Source organism: Octopus sinensis, linkage group LG3 (assembly GCF_006345805.1).
Source record: "Octopus sinensis linkage group LG3, ASM634580v1, whole genome shotgun sequence".
Classification (NCBI taxonomy): domain Eukaryota; kingdom Metazoa; phylum Mollusca; class Cephalopoda; order Octopoda; family Octopodidae; genus Octopus; species Octopus sinensis.
Window position 1 is genome coordinate 11,515,911 of NC_042999.1, and position 24,551 is coordinate 11,540,461.

Below are 24,551 nucleotides of genomic sequence, written 5' to 3' on the forward strand. Positions count from 1 at the left end.
TGATGGTGCGATGGCATCGGGATCATCCACTGATTCTTTTCCATTCAACAATTCACGAAATACTGTTCAGGTTGCAATCTCAGAGATCTGACGACATTTCAGGGTCGTTTGTGTGTATTTGTAATAAATGCATCCATGTACAAAAAAAAAACAAAAAAACAAAACAGTCAACACACACACACACACACTCTGCCTCTTTCTTACACACACTCTCCACTAACCATGTCTACCTGAATAGAAAATTTACCAATATTTCTGAAGCTGCAACAAAACTGTTCTGTAATAATAGAATAACACAAAAAGTAATTTGAAAGTGAAACTTAAGAATGGAGCTATGGGAATGGAAAAATGGCCCCGAATGAGGATATTAAGAAGAAACATCATTGTTGCTGCAATGACAAACTGATCTGCTAATGACCTAACTACATTAGCAAGAAGAAGAAGAAGAAGAATATGGAGGAGAGAGAGCTTAAGACTGAAGTGTGAGGAGAGTAAAAGCTAATCAAGAAATATGAGGGTTGTTTACGGAAGTTAATGCAAAAAGGAATGCGAGTGGGTAAGAGGCAAGAACAAAAAAAGGGGACATGGTGTGTGTGTGTGTGTGAAAGTAAACAGTGAGAACGGACACTCAACACCACATTTGGGGGACAAAGACTTTCATTATTTGTGTATTTTGTCTTAATCTTAGCTTTCATGCATTGGAATTTTCAATGTGCATTATTTTATATGTGGAGCATTTGAAAACTGCAAATTCCAAGGCAAAATATATTGCAGAACGCCTAAGATTATAGACCAGATTCGTAAATAAACAATATATGCATATATATATATATATATATATAATATATATATATATATTATATATATATATATTCATACATATATATAAATATATATATACATACATATATATAAATATATATATACATATATGCATAGATACATACATATATATATGCATACATACATTATATAAATCATACACACACGCACATATATATATATATATATAATATATATATATATGTGTGTGTGATTGCTTGTGTGCTGTTCTTTTGTTGTACAAACTCTGAATCCCTTTTCGCCCACTGGTGAGAAGGTCCAAGCCAAGCAGATTGTGTGAAACTGTTTGGGTGGTGTGTGTGCTGGTGTGTGTGTGTGTGCATATAGACGTGAGGATAGAGTTAAATAAGGCAGACACAATTATAAAGAACAGAAGAGAAACAATGAGAAGCATTTCTATGCAGAGGCCTCCATTTTGATATGGTTATGAAGGGGACACAGGGGACATTGACCAGTTGAGTTTTCATAGGAGGGACCTTGTTATTAAGGCAAATGGAGTGTTTCTCTCAAGACATGTGTACAAATACACACACACACACACAGTTAATGGCTGTAAAATAAAACTGTCGGTCAGTGAGGAGACAGTAACAAGTGAATCATCGGCTGATTCCATTCACATCCGTATCTGACCATTCTCTATTCTCGTTGCTTTTGTTTCTGAGTATCAACTCACATAACACACACACACACACACACCTCTATATACATCTACGCATACTTATCTGCTCACAGTTTCTTGTGTCAATCCAAACATAAACTCACAGCAGAATTAAATAAACACATGACCAATACAAATCTACACACACACACACACACACACACGCATACAATAATGAAAGTATTTTTTTAACGATAAAATGAAATAAAAAATGAGGACAAAACTTCAGAAATCCAACTTATTTGACTTTTTGTGCAAAAACTTCAAAGAGAAAAAGGTTTTTTTGTTTTTTCTCAGCCTTGTGGCATTCAGGGTGGGTTGAACGGGTGTAGAACTGGTCAAAGCCAGGGAGTGAAATGTATGTTGAGATGTGTAACGAATGCAGCATCATCATCATCATCATCATCATCATCATATGTGGACACACACACACACAGAGAGGTTTTCAGCTGCAAGAGGTTACAAGTGTAAAACAATAAGATTTTTTTTTTAGTTATTCCATGAAAATGAAAGAAAAAGAAGACAATTGAGAATATAAAATATTCAAGTCTCAAAATTTGATTGTTTGATAATAATAATGTCCAATTTTAATACAAATTCTGCTTAATTATGTGTGTGTGTGTGTGTGTGTGTAATATACAACTGTTTTCATTGTGCACAGAAAATGTATTAATATGTATGAAAATTATCAATCTATCTACACACACATTATATATATATGTATATATATATATATATACACACATGTAAAATAATGAATGAAATGAAAGATAAAGAATGCTAAGAAAGCAAAGTGTTTAAACCCCCCCCCCCTCCCAGGTATATTTCAGGTGTGAAGACCCGTCTCCAGAAGAATACAGTCAAAGGAATGTGTATTGCCAGAGATGCTTCCATTCTGCCTGACTGACACATTTCTTTGACTCCATTCTTCTCAAGATAAGCTTCTCGGCCTGAACACACAACTATTTGCATTGTTCGGAGCTTTCCACGTTTCTCTTTTGCATTCATTTTCTCCTTCCGTACAACAATGTTTCGAGCAAAACTACAATCCTTCTGCTTACACACACACACCACACACACCACACACACACAGCTCAGCTCAGCTTTAATTCCTGCATTTTGTTTCGGCATAAGGCAGACACGTTGCAATCTGGTTATTTCCGAGAGGGTTTCTTCAGCAGCATTCGGTTAGCAGTATGGTCACTCATCATACTGAAAGTGGAGGGATTCGGTTTTTAATGACAGCAGCTCACAAAGTTAATTAATTAAAGTACTTAATTAGTTACTTAATTACTCTGGCTGGCTGATCACTTTTAAGACAAAGTAATACAAAGACAGGAGTAATTCTTCGGCAGAACTGGTTATTTAAGAGTAATGAATGATGGTGAATATGGTTGGCTTTCATCACTCAATGACATCAGCCTTTTTGCTTCAGAAATTTCATCAATTTCATTAAAAAAAAACCACTAATAAATAAATAAAATATAATATGAAAGAAAAATTTTTAAATTCTAAAAATGAGAGATTTCAAAGCCAATCTTCGTTAATGAATTAAGAAAAGAGAGAAAGAATGGGGTGAGGGTTAGCAGTTTGTTTGAAGGGGTTTTTGTTGTTTTGGTTGTAGTTTGTTATACGACAGCCATGTTGTGAATGAAACTCCCAAAGTCAATAAACTCCGTTGATAAGATATCAGACAACATGTCAAAATGTCAGCTTTCCATGTGCTACATGATGTTCTACATGTGGTCAAGACATTCAACTTTCAAATGGTCAGATTCACAACTGGAACCACAGCAAAACAAAAATTGCTGAGGAATTTCTTGTTGTCACAAAATCTACTTCCTCTGTTAACCTTCCTGCAATTCCATTTCTTGGCACTGGCTACATCGTTAGGAATTCCTACCTACACCTTTCCAAAATACCAATCAGAGCTATTCACCTGATGAAAGTCTTTCCTGCTTAAAACAATGCTAGTCTTTGCTAAATTAACTTTGCTTGCAAGTTTGTCTTCCACACCTGGTATTTTGCTTCCAATAAAAGAAAGAGGTTATCAGTACATAATTGGTTCCGAAGGCAGCTTTAAATTCCTCAATTATGGCTTGGAGGACTATGGTGAATAGCAAGGGACTGAATACTGGAGCCTGGTGAAACCCTACTTCTGCACTAAATTCATTGCAGTATTCATAGCAAACCATCACTTCACTGACAGCACACCTTAATATGGCTTGTATGGTGCTCACAAGCAATTCTAGCCCTAGCATCCTCACAAACCACCAAGTCACAGAACAAGGAACTCTGTCAAAAGCTTTCTCCAGGTTTACTTCTACGGTTGTCCGTCTAAGAAGATGGCATCCATAGTAATTCTCCCTGGCACAAAACCAAACTGCATCTCATCGTCTCTTCCTAATTAAAAGAGCAAGAACTCTTTCTAACTTTCTGAATTTGGTGAAAAGAAAGAAAAAAATTCTTAATACCATGGGTGAACAATCCAGTCTAATTGACTCCATTTGTTGGATAATCCAGGCTAATCTCATCTATGTAAAGATTCTCAATTACAGCATTAATTTACCTAGACATCATTCACACACACACACCATTATTGATTCAAATTCTTCAAATGTTGACAGGATTACTTGAGTTTTCCATTCTGTTCCCAGTATCCGGGACAGTGGTGGTGGGCCAGGAATATAATTTTTTTTTTCTTTAGTACAAAACATTTGACTTTTGTTCTTCAAGTTTTGAGGTCTTTTGTTTTTTTTTTATCAGTTAAACTCATTATGATGTTTTATAGTTGAGTGTCATTTCTAGAGAGAGAGAGAGAGAGAGAGTGTGTGTGTGTGTGTTTGTGTTGTGCGTATTTGAGCACGTGCACACGTTGCACATGCTTACAGAATGTTAGAAGGCAAGACGGTGTGAAACTTTTTCTGAGCAGTCTAGCCCAGCCCCTTATCAAGGTAGGGTCACAATTTGGAAAATAATCGTAAATACCAAAAAAAAAAAAAAGGTCAGCTGCAAATAGGTGTGAGAGCTGTGTCGGCCTTCAAGGAAGGTAAAAATAAAATTGATGACAATGATGATAAGGATGACTATGACAATGATAATATAATAATAATGATAATAATAATGATAATAACAACATTGATGTAATGATTATGACACAAGACTTTAAAAAAAAAATTGTTTTAAATGATTATTTCAGTTTCATATTTTAGTCTTGTATCTTGTTCTTTTCCAAGAATTATTATCATTTTTTTTTAAAGACAAATGTGAGAAAAATATATAAATAAATAAAAAAAATCAACTTCCTACAAAAAAAAAAGTTTCCACCAAATTTTACAGACAGCTTTGATCGACAAATATTCCATTCCTATTCTGGGCTAGCAGACCGTTTATACAGGCACTGGAGTTGTGTTTAGTGTTGAGTGTACACAGGAGATACATGAAGCCATGAGGCAGCCATCACGAACTGTGTACATGTGGCATTGATGTGTCTCACCCCCAACTCCTCATGTGGTTTGGAAAAAAAAAAAACCAGGAAACAAACGGCAGAAGATTGTTGTGACACGCGCGTGTGTGTGTGTGTGTTTGTGTTTGTGTGTGTGTGTGCGTGTGCTGATGAGAGGAGACATGAGCTTCATTCCTTGACCAGCCGGTATATGTGGTGTTGGTCCCCGTGCTCACTGGTGGACACTTCAAATACATACGCAATGCACACCAAAGTCTCTTGGGTCTCTCGGTTGGTTACTACCTGCAGACAGAAAGAGAAGAAAGAAAAATGAAGAACGAAGCGAAAACAATGTTTGGGAATGGCAAAGGGACAAAGGGACATTCTTTTCTATTGTAGGCACAAGGACCAAAATTTTGGGGGAGGGGGCCAGGTGATTAGATCGACCCCCACACACACACACACCAAGCAACTGGTACTTAATGTATCGACCCCGAAAGGATGAAAGGCAAAGTCGGCCTTGGTGGAATTTGAGCTCAGAACATTAAGTAAGATGAATCCTATTTCTTTATTGCCCACAGGGGGCTAAACATAGAGGGGACAAACAAGGACAGACAAACGGATTAAGTCGATTGCATCGACCACAGTGCGTAACTGGTACTTATTTAATCGACCCCCGAAAGGATGAAAGGCAAAGTCGACCTCAGTGGAATTTGAACTCAGAACGTAACCACAGACGAAATACTGCTAAGCAATTCACCCGGCGAGCTAACATTTCTGCCAGCTCCTTGCTGCCTTATGGCAAATGGATATTGAGGAATTGGAAGAACTCAAGGAATCCATAAGAGCTGCTTATTTAATTCAAACATTTGATGTTTTATAATCAGAGATTTATAATTGTAAGGCAGGCGTGGCTGTGAGGGTAAGAAGCTTGCTTGATAACCATGTGGCTTTGGGTTCAGTCCCACTGCATGACACCTTGAACAGGTGTCTTCTTCTATAGCCCCAAACTGACCAATGCCTTGCGAGTGGATTTGGTTGATGGAAACACTCTATGCCTGGTCATTGTTGTTTGCCTGATAACTGGTGTTTGTTTGTTTACATCCCTGTAAGTTAGCAGTTTGGTAAAACAGACTGACAGAATAAGTACCAGACATAAAAAAATTTTTATTGGGGTTGATTTGTGTGACTAAATCCTTGAAGACAGTGCACCAGCATGGCCACAGTCCAATGACTGAAATAAATGCTAAATGCCAAACTCTGTAGGAATGGTCAACGAGTCTTTTGTGTTGAATGGAAATGGTGTAAGAAATGTGCAACGGAGAAATAGAAGGGATTAAAACTGACAAGTCATGGAAAAGTAGGACACAAGGGGACAACACAATTATTCATAGGGTCCTATGTTACTCTGGTCCTTGTGGTGAGGGCCCATCAGTTCTGACCTGTTCCAATTGACCCCAGTAATGACAATTTTCCAGTGCACTTTAAATGATTCTTGGTAGAAAAAGGTCCAGAAGTTTCTAAAGGATTGTTGCATAAAGATAACAGACAACAGGCACTAGAAAATAAATAAGGTCTTATTTGGGTATAAGGTGGGGGGGGGGCTGCGCACGTGTGTACGCTTGTCACGATACCTATAAAAGAGTCGCATTACACAAGAGATTCTGTTTGTCTCCAGTCGTTTGTGAAAGTGGACATGGCACAAAGACCAAATAACAAACTGGTCTGTAATACAGGGTGCAGCAGCAGAAAAAAACCTTCCATGTTTTACATGGTCATTAGTGTGGCTCTAGTCAAGTTAGACAGGCGAGAAATAAGGTCTTCATGTGGCTAATGTTTTACCATTTTTCTAACTTTCCTTCATGATTTGGATCAGTGAACAGCAAGTGTTTCCTAACCTGTGGAATGTGGAACGCTTTCTGCCACACTCTGTCCGAAATCCTAAACTTCTTCTCAATAAATATCAAAAGAAGTCTTCAGTACTTACTTGCAATATGGTAAAGTTCTCTAAAACACTGTTCATCATGTATTTTTCAGGTAGATGTTTCAGTTTATGGATGAAATTGATCATATATTCACACATTGGTGAACGAGTGATGCGATACACACATTTGCCACCTTCATATCGAGGAAATTCCGTCTAAAATAGAAAAAAAACACTCATACAGAATTCGATCAAACAACATTTATAAAATGCATCAGTTCTCAAAAGCAAATATTTTCTGATTAATAAACTCGTCGTTTTATTATTCAATTAATCTAATAACGGCTAAATTTCAATGTATTTCCCAGTAAATTTTAACAAAGAATGAAATATATTTTAACAGCCTTGAAACTTCCAATCTACTTTGAAGTCACCATTCCTGATTTCTGTTAGGATTTCATACTTTTAAGAGAATAAGCCAGCAGAATCCAGTGAAATTCTTGGCAGCATTTCTGGCAGCTGCTTACATTTTGAGTCAAAATCAATTGAAACAAAAGGATTAAAGGGATCTGAATTAAACCCTTCCACCAAAATTTCAGATTAATGCTCCAAACGCCAGCTTAATAAGAACCATACTATTTTACCAAATTCTTCATTATTTTCAAAATTAATTAAAATAAAGAAAGTGCATTTCCATAGAAATATGGCAACGAAAAGATGAACAGACAGAACAGAGCAACTCATAGTGAACCGATAAACGAGTTTGTGAAGAGAGAAATGAAATATGAGGAGAGCAGAAAGATTCTGAAAAGTCTGGAGACAAAAAGGAGAGGAAAGCATTTGCAAAGAAGGGTGAAGAAACTTACTTCTACTTTTTCAACAACCTGTTTTCCAAAAGAACAAACCTTGGTTGAAGATGTGATAGTCATGTTTTCTGTGCTCTCGTATCTGGAATTAAAAAAACAGGAATAAATCATCCTCCTCATCATTTTAACATCCAGTTTTCCATGTTTGCATGGGTCAGATGGCTCTTTATTGAAGCAGCAGACTTTCTATGGCTGGAGGCCCTCCCTGTTGAGTAACATTTGCCCATGACCATTCTGTGCTTTCACAGAATATTAGGAATGAATGACACTGCTTGTGTGACTCATTTACAACTATCACTTAATGCCAAAGCAAGGAGACACAAACAAACTAACACACACACACACATATATGATGGGCTCCTTTCAGTTTCTGCCTATCAAATCCACTCTCAAGGCTTTGGTTGGCCCAAGGCTAGAGTAGGAGTCACTTGCCCAATGCGTCATGTAGTGGGACTGAACCTGAAACCATGTGGTTGGGAAGCAACTGTCTTACCACACAGCCATAGCTGTGTCTGTGTGTCTAAATAAAATGAAATCATTAACACCACCGTTTATATTTTTAAAAGGAAGAAATTATTTGTTGACAGACAACTTCTCGATTAATCTCAGTCAAAGAACTCAGATTTTACTTAATTTACCATTTCTAACTAAGATCTAAAACATTTTCCCAGGTCATTCAGTTGAAATATTTCAAACATTATTTTACAAACAATTGCGTTCATTGCTGTTCTCGCTTTTAACAAGTTTTCCTATCTAAGGTAGATAACTCTTGACACTTCGCCTCAGAAACTCAAACCTGGCAGCAGTTATCTTCCCCTTGGCCGGGTGGTTGTTAAGATGTTTGCTTGCCAACCACATGGATTTAGGTTCAGTCTCACTGCAAGATGCCTTCAGTGTCGTCTTCTACTAATAAGCCCAGACCAAGCAAAGCCTTCAACAGATTTGGTGGATGGTAATTGAAATAAGACCGTCTTGTAAAGTCTCTCTATCTCTCTCTCATCATTTAATGTCCATTTTGTGATGTTTTAACCAGAGCTGGGCAAGGCTGGAGAGCTGCACTCGGCTCCAGTTGTTTGCTTTGCTATGGCTTCTACAGTTGGACGCCCTTCCCAATGGTAACCACCTTACAGAGGGTCCTTTGCACATGATGCCAGCATGGGTGGGTGTGTGTACATATATATACAGCAATAACTCTTGAAATGTACCTGGCTCTGAATTCTACAGGTAACCTATAGAGATAAATACATATACATGGCAGTGTGTGTGTGTGTGTCGGTGTTCCTTTGCATTTCTACCTGTTTGGGATGGATGGGTGCTGTCAGTTCTTCTGTCAACAAACCATTCAAGACATAATGAATAAGAGCTCTCTCTCTCTCTCTCTCTTACTTGAAAAGCCAGGTGTGGTTTAGCGATAGGAAGGCCACTGTCACCAACCCATGTTCATCTTTCCCATGCCGACATGAAAAACACAAAACTGATAATTACCAAAACATCAGAAATTGTAGAAACATGAAGTACCCCCCTAATGTCACTTGACCATTTTTATAGATTTAAATTTAAAATTCCTCTTTCTTATTCTGATCATGAGTTTTTTTTTTATAGAGGTAAATGTTGTTCTGGATACAACATACCTACCAAGAGACTTTCTCTCAGATGAAAATCTACAGCATCATGCCTTTCAATGGTATTTTAATGTGTGTGTGTGTGTGTGTGTGTTAAGTGTGGTACATAGATGGCTATTTAAATTGAATGCTCTTTCATTTGCAAACACTGAATTCATTGCAGTCCAGCAAACCTTCCCAGAATCCCAGCGAATGTAGGGTTTGCTGTTTCCTGTTTGTCAAGAAAGGGACAAATTTCATTTAGGTATGACAAGTGGATATTCATTATTAAACGACAAGGCTTAGAATGGCCCTAACACACCTGGCATCTCTCATGATCCACAGCTGGGATGCTGTTGGCTTCACTCCAACGGAAACCACCGCATCATACCTTTCTGTAGATTTGGTATGTTCCAGAAATGGCTATTTTAATTTTATGCTGTTTCACTTTTGTTCATCAAGTAAATAACATGTTAGAGAAAACCAATAGTGATGAGGGCCAAGCCATAGCTCCCATTTAATAATTGCATGAAAAATAAGGGATTATGTTCAGTGATTGAGTAATGACCCCAACAAATTGCTAGGAATCAAAAAGGGTTCAAGATTTAAAGATCAAAACAGTATTTTCATGTTTTTTGTTTCCATGGTGAAATTTTTCTTTATAGTTTCATGGATCAGAAAAGTGGGGCATTTGGATCAAGTCCGTGACGTGTTTGTCATTGTTTCCGCATGAATAATGGTTACTTACTGACTAGAAACACCGTAAAATGCTCTAGCATCATCCTGGCCGTTTGTATTCAGATCAGCCTGGAAAGAAAAGAAAAAGCAATTTACAAAACTCGTACTTATACATAAATGCACATATAGGACACACAGACAGAGGGGAAATTGAGCAGCAAAGGTGAGGAGAGAGATGCTGTCCCTTTAGGGCTTCTTGCAATTTCAATATAGGAGGACCGTGTGTGTGTGTGTGTATGTGTGAGGGGGAGAGAGGAGAATGAGAGAGAACTGTGATGGTAGGGCCATGTGATGGGGATGACAGGGTGGGGACAGCTGGAGATACGTGCGTGAAGTGAGAAAAGGGAGACTTGTGACAAAGTGGGGAAGACAAATGTGAAACTGTTACCTTCACCACAAAAGAAATGACAAAGAACTGTGATGACTGGGAGTTGTGCAAGGGGAGGAGACATGGCTGCCAACCCAAGTGTGCCAGACATTGAAACTATGTTATGTTCATTTGTATAGAATGAATATTCATAGATTCTCAGCCACAAGAGCAAACAATGTTTGCCTCTGTCAAAACTGATGAGAGTCAACCAGGTTGAAACCAGGAGGTTCACTAAATACATTTCTGTTGTAACTAAATACAACAAAATATTCTATATTCTTATACAAAATATGATTCAATTTCTTGGAGTTAAAAAGAGAAATTGATTTACTGTCTGAAGTAAAGATTACATGGTGGCAAAAACGCCATTATATAAGATAAATTTTAATTGTATTAGAGATTTTACATGTTTCGGTTCTTCTTGAAAAAACGAACCTTATCAAAAATATTTTTAAAAGTTAAGTGTAATAAAAAAGTTCATAATTGTTTCTTACTGGTCTCAGCAGAGTCCACGTGGGGGTGTTTTGTGGGGGAGGGGAAGCATAATGGTTGTCTTGTGCATTGACTAGACTCGTTGGCTGTAATTGTGAAAATGACCGGTGGCTGAAATAGCAGTAGTAGCAGTGACCATGGTGGTGGTGGTGGTGGTGGTGGTGGTTGGAGTTGTGTGTATATATACACACACACATATACACAATTTGCAATCTTAAACATAGTCTAACTTGATTTGTCATTTGTTTACAGAGAAAACTGGATTGAACTTGAAAATTTCCTGATTCAAATATTCAATTTATTATTTTGTTTCCTTTCCTAATTTATAAATAAATATAAATAAATTAAGAAATGGAGTTAAACGCAGATGTTATTCAAATCTTTATACTTCCGACATATGTTTCAAAGAAAACATTGATATTATTCCTGAGGCAATAAAATGATGTAAAACAATGCAATCATCTCGTCAGGGGAAAAAAAGAGGAGCAAAACACATCAATAAGCCATTTTAACCAAATGTGATTACGGCGTATATCAAAAGGGAACACTGGCAAGTTATTTTTTAAAAAACCGTTAATAGATTTTATATAAATAAAATATATCTTTCTCTTTCTCTTCTTACTTGTTTCAGACATTTGACTGCGGCCATGCTGGTGCACCGCCTTTAATCGAGCAACTCGAACCCCGGGGCTTATTCTTTGTAAGCCCAGTACTTATTCCATTGGTCTCTTTTGCCGAACTGCTAAGTGACGGGGACATAAACACACCAGCATCGGTTGTCAAGCAATGCTAAGGGGACAAACACAGACACACAAACATATACACGCACATACATATATATATACATGTATACGACGGGCTTCTTTCAGTTTCTGTCTACCAAATCCACTCACAAGGCTTTGGTTGGCCCGAGGCTATAGTAGAAGACACTTGCCCAAGGTGCCACGCAGTGGGACTGAACCCAGAACCATGTGGTTGGTAAGCAAGCTACTTACCACACATCCACTCCTACGCCTATATATATATATATATATATATATATATATATATATATATATATTAAATCTATTAACATTTAAAAAAAAATAACTTGCCAGTGTTCCCTTAATCATATGTATATATGTATAAACATGCTTAGTAGCTTACAAAGTGTGTCAACTACAAACACACACGTGACTATATATCCATGGATGAATGGAAATCTCTAAATACAGAGAAATGAAGAAAAGCAGGAAACTTACCCAAAATTTAACTAAGAAAAATGCTGCCTGAGGACCTTTATCATACAATTCCTTCAAACCACCTTTCTTTTCAGGGAATTTATCATATATTTGTTTGATATCAACAGCCTAAAAAGGGAAGAGAAATAAAAAGGAATTCAATCCCAGAGTCATCAACATTGACATGAACATCACTAACAACACCAAAATCGTCTCATCTTCTTCTTCTTCCACTCTCCTCACCAAATTTGTAAACCCAGATTTACATGAGTTCCTTTAATTTTGTAGTTTTAGTCGAAATTTATTTCAGTCTGAACCTAATAATTTCTTCTTTGTGGTCGGTAACCATCTGAAAACATTTCCAACATCTGGTTTTTAGGGAGCTTTTAGTAGGGGTTTGATATAGTTTTTGACTGTTTTTACCTAAATTTGAAATAATAACAACATTGGGCATTATTGATTCCAAAATACATCAATAGTCCTTAATAAGTTTGTTTGCCTTTGTTTCTATTGATTTTGAATGAAGAATTTAGTCAAATAACTTTGTTCTCTGTCGTTATAAACAGGAGATGAGAACTTAAATAAAATAAAATTTTGATGGAAGATTTTAATTGAGATCATTCTAAAACAGAAAATTTGTATCATAAAAAGAAGGGCAATCTCAGAAAGGCTGGTATCAAGAGGGTCGATTCTATTCAAATCCTCATAAAGGTACAAAATTCCTGGAAATTACGCCAATTTCAGGTTATCTTGGAGATGTTTCTCATTACCTAATTAATGGCCAAGAAATTAAATGGAACTCACTTCTACAAAATAATAAAATACATGAAATGATTGGAACGGAGCACTGCACCGAAAAATGGTACTTATTTATAGTTTTGTGGACTGAGTCACAGAAAACTAAGAGACTTAGCCAAAAACACAATCTAGGAATGGTAAAAGGATACAAAATGTGGATCTGCAATTCTAATAATCTCACAACTCAGCCAACTAGGGTCCTCTTTAATTTTGGAAAATTCTTAAAAAAAAATGTAATAATCCATTTTTGAATAACAGAGCAGTTGCAGGGTGACCTCCCTAGAGTTGGTGGCATGGAAGACAAAAAAAAAAAAGCACCAGTCCATTCAGTAAAGTGGTTGGTAATAATAATAATAATAATAATAATCGACTGGCCTCCCTGCTGCGGGCACATAAAAAACACCATCCGAGCGTGGCCGTTTGCCAGCCTCGTGTGGCACCTGTGTCGGTGGCACATAAAATCACCCACTACACTCTCGGAGTGGTTGGCGTTAGGAAGGGCATCCAGCTGTAGAAACACTGCCAGATCTGACTGGCCTGGTGCAGCCTTCGGGCTCCCCAGACCCCAGTTGAACCGTCCAACCCATGCTAGCATGGAAAACGGACGCTAAATGAATGATGATGAATAATAATAATAAGGGTATCCAGCGCCACAGAAACCAAACCAAAAATAAAACAACTGGAGTCTATTGAATCGAGTCAAACTGTCCAACTCATGGAACAGGACTGTTTGGTGTTGTTGTTGATGATGATGATGATGATGATGATGACAGTGGTGGTGTTGGTGTTAGTGATGAAGATGATGATGATGATAATAGCAGAATATTTAACAAGGAATCAATTTACTCACCTCCAGTAAAGGATCCGAATAGCTGGCATTTGATTCTATGTGTACAAATAAATGTTTGTGATACTGAATGAAGAAAGAACGAGAGAAAAGCAAAATTAATTTTATGAAGTTTGCCAAAAAATAAAATAATTAAAATAATTTATTTTACAGGAGAAAGAAGAAGAAGAAGAAGAAGAAGAAGAAGAAGAAGAAGAAGAAGAAGAAGAAATAGAAGAAGAAGAAGAAGAAGGAGAAGAAGAAGAAGAAGAAGAAGAAGGAGAAGAAGAAGAAGAAGAAGAGAAATAGAAGAAGAAGAAGAAGAAGAAGAGAAGAAGAAGAAGAAGAAGAAGAAGAAGAAGAAGAAGAAAGAAGAAGAAGAGAAGAAGAAGGGAACCCCCCCCCCGAAATTATTGGGAAAAACTTACTGAATCTGGCTCCCGATGATGTTCCAAGAAAGCAGAGAACTCAACCAAACGTAATTTCGGACCAGCAATCGACCGACCTTGCCAAGGTGGACTTACTTCATTGTGTGATGTGTTGGGTTTTGTATCTAAGCCATAAGGTGGAGTGGCAAACGGTTTCACACTGGATGAGGAGGAGAACAGAAGGAAGGAAGCAAAAGGTTTTAGTATTATATTGAAATAGTGCAAGGTGTGAGGGTTTATGAAATGGAGGTTTTTTGGTGGTGGGGGGGCAGAGGGGTTATTTATTCCCCTAAGTACCTGCCTGTGAGATTTCCAGTATAAATAAATTAGCTGCTGCTACTACTACTACTACTATTATTATTCAGACAGCAAGCTAGCAGAATTGTTAGGATGCTGGTGGAAATACTTTGTGGTGTTTCGTCTGCTGTTAGGGTCTGAGTTCGAATTTTGCTGAGGTTGACTTTGCCTTTCATCTTTTCAGGTGTCAGTAAAATTAGTACCAGTTATGTACTGGGGTCGATGCAATCGACTTAATCCTTCTCCCAAAATTTGAGGCCTTGTGCTTCCAATAGAAAGGATTATTATTATTATTATATTATTATTATATTATTATTATTATTATTATTATTATTATTATTATTATTAAGGCAGTGAGTTGGCAGAATCGTTAGCATGCCGGGCGAAATGTTTAGTGGTATTTTGTCTGTTGCTATGTTCTGAGTTCAAATTCTGCCGAGGTCAACTTTGACTTTCATCCTTTCGGGGTCGATAAAATAAGTATGAGCTGAATACTAGGGTCAATGTAATCAACTCTCCCCCCTCCCACCAAATTTCAGGCCTTGTGCCCATAGCAGAAAGGATTATTATTATTATTATTATTATTATAATCATCATCATCATCATTAGCTGTTGTAGCCCCTTCATTACTATTTTTCTATTGAAATAATCTGCCTTTATTACAATTAATTTTCAAAATAATGAAGAATTTAGTAATTATGAAGCTGGTGTTTGAAACTTAAAATGAATATGAAATTTTAATGGTGAATCTTAATTTAGATTAGTTTAAAACAGGAAGTAACTTTGGAAGTCTACTTTTGCCACCAGAGATATAGTATCAGAAAATATGGCAGACATACAATAATTATAACTTAACTTTTATCAAATTCTTGGTGTTTATATAAAATAATGAAACGGATACTAATTTTTAAAAGAAGAATATTCATTACATTAATATAAAATAAAACAAATTTCTCATTTGTATTTTTACAACAAATTATTATTTTCCTGAATTTTATCAATATAATTGCAATCCATACCATAGAAAGAAAAAAAATCTCAAAATTCATAAAAAATTTTCCAGAAAGTTACGACCCTCATTCTGCACCTTTTTATGTAAACCCTCCGTTTCTCTTTTGCTTTTTCTCTCTCTCCCTCTTTCTATGACTGCAGAAATCAACCAACCAACATTTTATACTGGCTTTTACCAAATGGAAATTTAAAATACGATCCTAATTGTCAACATAATTACAGTAAAAGTGAGAAAATTAAATCCATGTTTCAATCTAGTTAGTCTTTCGTTCATTAACTAAACGATGGAAATTTCCAAATCATTCTTATATTAAAGATAAACCAGAAGAGGAACAGATATAATCCTGATGGTTGCAACGAAGGACATGTAAACGAGAGAAATGTGAACAGAGATAATGAGTAGAGGAGATTATGGGAGAATAAGAACTGCCTTTGGTGAGCATATTTCTGCTGAAATATATTGCCTTTGTGCCAATTAATTTAGAAAATAATGAAGCATTTGATTAAAATATCTTTGTCATCATGTCTGGAATATAAACATGAAAGTTTGATGGACAAACTTTTAATTTTTGATCATTTTAAATCAGGAAATTTCTATAATTAACAGCATCAGCAGTCTGAAGCCAGTTCTTGGATATCAAAACAGGGAACTCTGACCGAAATAGCATCAACAGATTGATTCTATTTGGCAGGAATGTAATGGTAACAAGATGACTATTTATTGAAACGGAAGAGACACAACATTAGGAAAGTACTTACTCTGGTGTTTGGGGTGGCATTCCTGGTCCCCAGAACTGCAAGAGAAACAAACAAAACCATTTAATATGACAGCTAATATATAAGGCTGACATGGTGACATGCATAGCCAGATAGTCTTTTACACACACACACACACACACATCAACAAATCTCCTAAACTATTTAATTCTGATGCAAGCCTTTAGCCTTTAAACAGGCACAAATATTTTATGCTTTTTTTTTTAATGCTCAAACTGGCCAGATCCAGCCTCTCACACCTGCCTTACAATGTCATTTTAAAATAAACAATTACATCCTTGAAATCTCAATGCTACAGGATAATACCTGATTAATTCCAAACAATGTGAATAAATAAACGTCACATTTGATAGAGTCAGATGAATCCTAAAGAGTTGAACACCAAAAACTTTTTCCTTGACCAAACATATTCAATTGTTGAGATTTCTCTTTTGTTTTCAATAAACTGAAAGAAAGAACTCCTTCAAAATTTAAGCAAGAGTATCTTTTGTAATAATAAAGCACCAAACATTTATAGGACTTCATTAAAAGCCAGGAATTGTTAATTACAGATATATTTTTATTAAATTTTGAAATTGTGAACCAATGTGACATTTTAAGATGGAAGTCAATTTCTGATGAGGTGTGCAGCCAAGTATCGTATACAATATGCTTGTTATTATTATTATTATTATTATTATTATATTTTACTTCTCAGAGCTCTCAGTTTGACTTATTCTAGTTAATTCTGTGAAAGCAGGCAGCAACCTGTTGTGAAGGGTCTCACAGGGTCTCTTTCCACAACACTTAACACCCAAGGACCAGAGAAGTTTTTAGAGTATGTTCTCCCCTCACGTCAATCCCAATTTCTCAAACATCGTTGTTAGTGCCCCACCACCACCACCACCACCACCACCACCACCACCATTACAACTACAGGGAGGACACTTACTCTCTTCATTACCCACAAAATTCTTGCAATTTTGTCTTTTACTAACTTGTAACACTGTTGTTGTTGTTGTTGTTCAGGCCTTGTGCCTTTAGTAGAAAGGCTTATCATTATTATTATTATTATTATTGTCATCATCATTATTATTATTATTAGTATTATTATTATTATTATTGTCAAGGTTGATAAAATAACATTCAGGTGCTGCAGTCGATGTAACTGACTGAGCCCTTCCTTCAAAAATTGCTGGCCTTGTACCAAAATTTGAGTTAATCATCATCATCATCATCATTATTATTATTATTATTAATTATTATTATTATTAAGGTGGGAAGCTGGCACAAATCATTAAAACACCAGCAATATTTAGCAGTGTTTCGTCCATCTTTACATTCTAAGTTCAAATGTCACCTAAGCCAACTTTGCTTTAGGGGTTGTTCAATAAAATAAGGACCAGTCAAGCACTGGAGTCAGTGTAATCAACCAGCCCCCTCACCACCACCATCACCACTCCTGTAAAATTCCTTAGAGAAATTATTACTATTATTTTTAACTCTGGTTTTTTGTTGGAACTCTTGGAATGCATGAGTAGCAGGCTTGCAACCTGCAGCCTCTGGTGTCAGGCAATTTGTTCTCCTCAATTTATCATCATCATCATCATCATCATCATTATTATTAAGGTGGTGAGCTTGCAGGATCGTTAGCATGGTGGGTAAAATGCTTAGCAGCATTCCATCTGTCTTTACGTTCTGAGTTCAAATTCTGTCGGGGTCAACTTTGCCCTTTCGGGATTGCTAAAGTAAGTACCAGTTGTACACTGGGGTTGATGTAATCGACTTAACCCCTCCCCCGAACTTGCTGGCTTTGTGCCAAAATGTGAAACCATTATTGTTGTTGTTGTTATAAATCCAGACTGGAGCAGCCGCTGTGAGATTTAAAACTTCTGCAGAGACTCAATCCATTTCATCCCACCATAATCTCTATAATTCACAAAATGTTATTCGAAACACCAAAATTGTTGAAAATTAAAACAAATTAAATGAAAATATTGTCTTCACTCCCAACAACATTTCCGTTCAGTCGCATTAAAAAGTGTAATTCAGCCTCAATTTTAATATCCCATTGTCTCCCTCCTTATCTATTATGTCTATTGTGCTGCCACCTGTTGTCATAAATTCATCTTCAACAATGGAAAAGGACAATTTCCCATAATCCATTCAACATGCCTGCAAAATCAATCCATACCTGACTCATCATCATCATCATCGTTGGTGATGAGTCAGGTACTCACTGAAATTAAATCCACATTAAGATACGTAACAGACCTGGGTACATCGTGGCACTCTGTCAGTTATGATGACGAGGGTTCCAGTTCATCCGATCAACGGAACAGCCTGCTCGTGGAATTAACGTGCAAGTGGCTGAGGGCTCCACAGACACGTGCACCTTTAATGTAGTTGTTGTTGGGGAGACTCAGCGTGACACAGAGTGTGACAAGGTTGGCTCCTTTGAAATACAACAGAAACAGGAAGGAGAGAAAATTGTGGCGAAAGAGTACAGCAGGGATCACCACCCCCTGCCGGAGCCTCGTGGAGCTTTTGGTGTTTTTTCGCTCAATAAACACTCACAATGCCTGGTCTGGGAATCGAAACCGCAATCCTATGACCGTGATTTTGCTGCCCTCACCACTGAGCCTCCACAGACCTGGGTATAATATCTATGTTGATATATGGGGGACCAAGTTTGAAGAGGGTCGATTGAGGTAATATTTCCAAATCATAGTGATTCAAGGTAGTTCCTGAAACTTCGTTACCACTGTAGTTTCTAATTTGTTAACCCTGCCCCCACCCCTCCAACTGAAGGTGCATGGCTCAGTGGTTAGAGTGTCAGGCTCACAATCATGAGGTAGAGAGTTCGATTCCAGGAATGGGCTCTGTGTTGTGTTCTTGAGCAAGACTCTTTATTTCACATTACTCCAGTTCACTCAGCCGTAGAAATGAGTTGTGGTGATGTCACTGGTGCCAAGCTGGGTCGGCCCCTTTGCCTGGTGCCAACTGCATTGGCCCCTTTGCCTGGTGCCAAGCTGCATTGGCCCCTTTGCCTGGTGCCAAGCTGCATTGGCCCCTTTGCCTTTCCCTTGGATAACATCAGTGGCATGGAGAATGGAAGCTAGTTTGCATAGGTGACTGCTGGTCTTCCACAAACAACCTTGCCCAGACTTGTGGATGGGAGGCAAACTCCTTGGTGCAATCCCAGGATCATTCATGACTGAAAAGGGTTTTTATTTTTTTAAACTTGACCCCAAAAAAGTCAATTAGATCCTTTATGTTTGGTCCCAATGCATGGCACCTTAGACAGGTATCTCCTACCAGAACTCTAAACCAACTAAGGCTTTTTGAGTGGATTTGGTGGATGGAAACTGAGAGTGGCCCCTTGCGTGTGCGTGTGCATGTGTGTGTGTGTGTGTGTGTAAATTCTGCAAAAGCATGTCTGGCCATGAGAAAATATTACCTTAGAAATATTAGAGAGAGAGAAACAGGTGGGGGCTTAGCTACAAGGATATCTGTCTGAAAAATCTGTTTGACCCCTGCAAACATGGAAAAGGGTGCATTAAAATGACACTGTTGTTATCTAGCTATCTGTAAATGTGTGTGTGACTCACCTGACCAACTGATGAAATCAGTGGTCACCCCTAGACACTCCATCTTTTCCCCTAATAACCAACATAATCCTCATTATTCTTGTTACGTTAAGGGAGCTGGGTCAGTAAGTCTGTAAACCCTAAAACCTGATCGGTGTGATGGTTTATTGCCACAAATCCCTACGTATGGTGAAGAAGCTTGCTTTGCAACCATAGGCTTTTGAGTCCAGTCCCACTGCATTTGTCCTTCTCCAATAGACCCCGGCAGTCAATGCCTTGAGATTGGATTTGGTTGACAAACTGTGTTGAAGCTCATTGTGTGTAGAGATATATCTGTGTGTGTGTGCGTGTGTTTGTGCCCCCCACCCCACAACCACTAGTGTTGGTTTGTTTACATCCTTATAATGTAGCAGTTTGGCAATAAGTTCTAGGGTTGATTTGTTTGACTAAAACCTTCAAAGCAATGCTCCAGCATGGCCAGTTAAAAAAAAAAAAAAGAAGTCTGAAACAAGACAAAAGACATGTTAATGAATATTGAGAGGAGAGGCAGCCCCTCCCCTCAATATTTCAAGAGCCCTGGCCAGGGAAACAAGCAGAGGGATATACTTACAGCTGCAGGGGCAGCAGAGTATGTCGGCCTGACTGGAGACATTCCTGATGACAATCCACCCAATCCAGATGCGATGGCCTTGTTGTGTATGGCACTGGCTGAGACAATCTGTGCCGAGGACATTGAAGCCATACTCTGCAGTGCTTTGTCTTTGGCAGCTTGGTCCTAAGGAGGAAACGGTGCACATTATTAGAAACAACAAAAAGCATTTGTGCCTTTGTTCAGTAAAAGCAAACAAGGACTTCACATTGGGCCAAGTGGGGTCATACATGACCCCTATTCACAATTTTGTATTGATTTTCCATCTAAATAGGAACAGATGCCAAAAGAACAAAAAATATTTACTCTCTATTTTACCAATCTTCAAAAAGCTTAAATTAATTTAAAATACTATTTCTTTTCTTATCTTTGCGATGGTTCAAAATTTCTGTAATTACTAAATTTAACCTAAATCTAAAATATAACAAAAATGCTTTGATAACTTGAGCTATAAAGCACAAGCCACAAAACTGAACTGGAGGCTTTCAAAATTACAATTTCATTTAAAAATAATTAAATTGTTTCACTAGCTTAATTATTTCCAGTTCTAATTATTTAATTATCTAGTCTTTCTTTTTATAAACATATTTCATTATGGCTTATTTGACCAGAAAGGAACTTTCCAAATGCAATAAAATAAATTTTATACAAAGATGATCCTAATGTAAGTATATCTATGTATGTAACCAAAACCAAAATAATCTTTTGGATAAAGAGAAAATGATAACATTTTTATATATTCTAATAAAAAAGTTTTTATTCTTCATTTGAAGACCATCTTTGCTCAAAGCTCTTGGCTTTCATCCATTATGACCAACTTCTCTCCTACTTTGTAGTCTCCTGGGATAATTGACAATTTAAACTAGAAAAGAAACATCCCAATATTCTCATCAAAGTATATCTAACCAAAACTTTGAGGCAATTTTTGCATCTCTCTAAAATGATCGTAAAATCTGTGAATCCATTCAAATAAAAACTGTTGCATTTCTCGTTCATCTTCCGTTGTCATCTTGATTGAAAACACAGAGATTACTTTCTGCAGCTTCCTTTCCCTGTAATTGCTTACACCACTTCATCTTTGTCTCTGTCATTAGCAGCCTCTTTGTCCCTTCTCTCCACCACTCCTAACTTTCCCTACAATCACAGAACAGTACTTTCATAACCCTTATTTTATCATTTTCAATTTAAAATAAACATTTAAAAGGTTTTACATGTTTTTTTTTTTCATTCACTTTTTATATTTTATTATTTTACAAATTTTAATCTTCCTTCAAAACTTAAAAAGACAAACTGGATGTTTTCAGGGTCTGGATACAAAAACACAATAACAATGTCTGTGCAACTCAAACGCTGCCGACGCCGACGCCTTTGACTTTTCCAATCCAAAACGTTTTTAAAGCAACTTCTTTCCATCCCAGTGCTTCTCACCCGATCCAAAACCTGGATTCTTTTAGATGGCCGCACCAAAACCAGTGAAGCACAAGCCATTTAAAGAAAAATTTATTATATTTAGAGAGGGAAGACAGTCGAAAGGATGCTTGAGGGCCAAGTGTGGCCCTGGGAGCCGCATGTGGTTAAGAACTGCTGTTATTTATCCCTTTATCTTCCTCAAGCTCCACAGTTGAAAGTCAAATGTTTTCATGCCTCACAGTTTCTAATTTCATGTCAACTCTATGCGTGTGTATAAATGGATTTCATAATAGTTTTTGTAGACTGACTTGCCTAACTTGTTCATCCTTACAATGACTCTTCTCTTTGCTCAAGTTCAAATCTCTTGAGCACGACAAAGTGTATTCTATACAGAGAATACCTATCTCTAATCTATTAACCATAGGAATGTATACATATATATATATCCATCCATCCATCCATTGTCATTGTCATCAAATGTCTGTTTTTCTGTGCTGAACAGTTGGACAGGAGACAGCGACTTAGAATATTGCTCCAAGCTCCACAGTCTGTTTTGGTAAGGTTTTTAAAGTTGGATGCCAAGCATTTTACAAAGTGTACTGAATGCTTCTTTTTATGTGGCACCAGCACCAGTGAGATCGCCAGGCAATTTGCAAGACACGGGCCCCTCAATAGGGGAGTAGCATAATTCTTTGCTCTAAGGTTTAATTCTATTGAGTTTTAACAACTGGTTATTAGAATCACTATAACCAAAGTGAAATGATAATATTATACATACATATATACATACACACTTACACAGTGGTGATTCTCCTGGCAACACTAAGGAAACAGAAGACATACAACGACAGGCTGAGTGTTAAGATGAGGAAAATAGTTTTTTCCCTTCTATTTTGTTTTAAATGCATTTTCCTTTTCTCCAAATAAATAAATATCAAATAAAATAACAAAACTGATTTGATTTGCAGAGCGAGGAGAAAAAAACAACCAACATAAGAGAAGTGTAAGCTGATGAATTGTGTTATGGGTATGTCGTATATGAGTTTAACAAGGGAAACTGTGCGGTACCAAAGGATTTGCTCTATCTGAATGTCCCATGCAATATTAGACGTGTGCCCTGAACATATACATCTGCAACCCTGAAGTTCAAAGTGTTGCAGTTATTATTGTAAAAACCCAGAAGAGCTTCACCAACATCCCGAAAAGCAACTTACTTGGCCTCAATTTTTCTACTCACCAAACTTTTACAACGTAGCCTTCACGTACACAGCCATATTTCTATTTCAAGTCAAGGTAAATAGTTAAGATGTTTAATAATTAGAATAGGATCAAAAAAGTTTAAAGAATTTATCAAATTGCTTTGAGAACTGAATAAAATGTGTGCTGCTAACAACCTTGTTTATATTTATATATATATATATATATATATATTATATATATATACAAGAGAATTTCTAGGAAACGGATATAGATTTTTGTTATAAAACTCACTATCATTAGCATCTTTAAACATCCACCTTCCATGCTGGCAAGGGTGGGACAACTATATATATATATGAAATATGCATTACAGAAATAATAAAATTTGAGGGTGAAACAAAATGATTTATTGGAGAAGTAAAGAAGAGTGTTTATGTTGTTAAACGTTTGTTAGAAACAGTAAAAGATATTCTGGAATAAGAGCGAAATGTATGAATGTAAAAGTTGCCGAAGAAGAATTCTTAAATGGAGACATTAAAACCTTGATACATGAGCTACGAAGAGCTGATATCTTTACTACAGATATTGCAGTTTCATTTACTTAGACTGTATATGTGTGTGTGTATATATATATATATATATATATATATATATATACATACATACTTCAGTCTATATGTACGGAGGTTAGGATCACAGGTAATATGGTAGAATGCCAGAAAGAACTGGAGATGTGTTTGGTTTGGTGAATGATCATTGGCATTGAGTGTGGTTAAGTGAAAGGCGCCAAACAGGCAGAATTTCCTGAACACATTCGACAAAATGCTTGGCGCCATTTCTTCTGTTTTCAATTCAAATCTTGCTACGGTCAACTTTGCCTTTCTTCCCTTCAGGGGCCAATGAAAATAAAGTTCAAGTACTGAGGTGAATGTAATCAACTTATCATCCCCTCCCCTCAATATCACTGGCCCTGTACCCTGCAACCACTAGCGTAGCTGGGGCAGAGGGGGTCCACTTTTGGGTCTGTAGTAGGCAATATTGGTTTTTTTTGTGGGGTGGAGGGGGGGAGGGCAGTGCCTGCAACAGACTGGCATCCAATTCAGGAGGAATGTTGGACCTGTCACATGTATGCCACGGGAACCAAGGGACTTTAAGGGTCCTAGGGCTAAATAAAAAAAAAAAATTAAAATAAAGGCAAACTGCACTTCGTTAGTAGAGCAGAGTCGTTAATTGTAGTAACAAGGCTCAAATCTAACAATGATATACAATTGGATAAATGGTGATGGATTGCTTCAAGTGAAACCCTGCAGATATTGGAGGAGATTAACGTGTGGCTGCCACCGAGGAGATAATAGTGTGACTGGCAATTCATAAGTACCGGTCATTAATAACAACAAATCCAGTTCAAGAAACAAATGAACAAATATTG

General features: G+C 37.0%; 1 protein-coding gene across 3 annotated transcripts in view; it reads right to left on the reverse strand.

Annotated features, from left to right (window-relative positions):
* Positions 1-2,449: 2,449 nt before the first annotated feature.
* Positions 2,450-24,551, reverse strand: part of LOC115209231 (transcriptional enhancer factor TEF-1-like) — a 121,211-nt gene continuing 99,109 nt past the window's right edge. For all 3 annotated transcript variants that reach the window (XM_029777504.2, XM_029777505.2, XM_036500851.1), the window contains 9 exons: positions 20,474-20,638; positions 16,277-16,311; positions 14,210-14,369; positions 13,806-13,868; positions 12,179-12,286; positions 10,086-10,144; positions 7,737-7,818; positions 6,934-7,086; positions 2,450-5,249 (listed from right to left, as the gene is read on the reverse strand). In XM_029777504.2, coding sequence (XP_029633364.1) covers positions 5,136-5,249; positions 6,934-7,086; positions 7,737-7,818; positions 10,086-10,144; positions 12,179-12,286; positions 13,806-13,868; positions 14,210-14,369; positions 16,277-16,311; positions 20,474-20,638 — 939 coding nt within the window. In that variant the 3' untranslated portion in view covers positions 2,450-5,135. The remainder of the gene's footprint in view (positions 5,250-6,933; positions 7,087-7,736; positions 7,819-10,085; positions 10,145-12,178; positions 12,287-13,805; positions 13,869-14,209; positions 14,370-16,276; positions 16,312-20,473; positions 20,639-24,551) is intronic.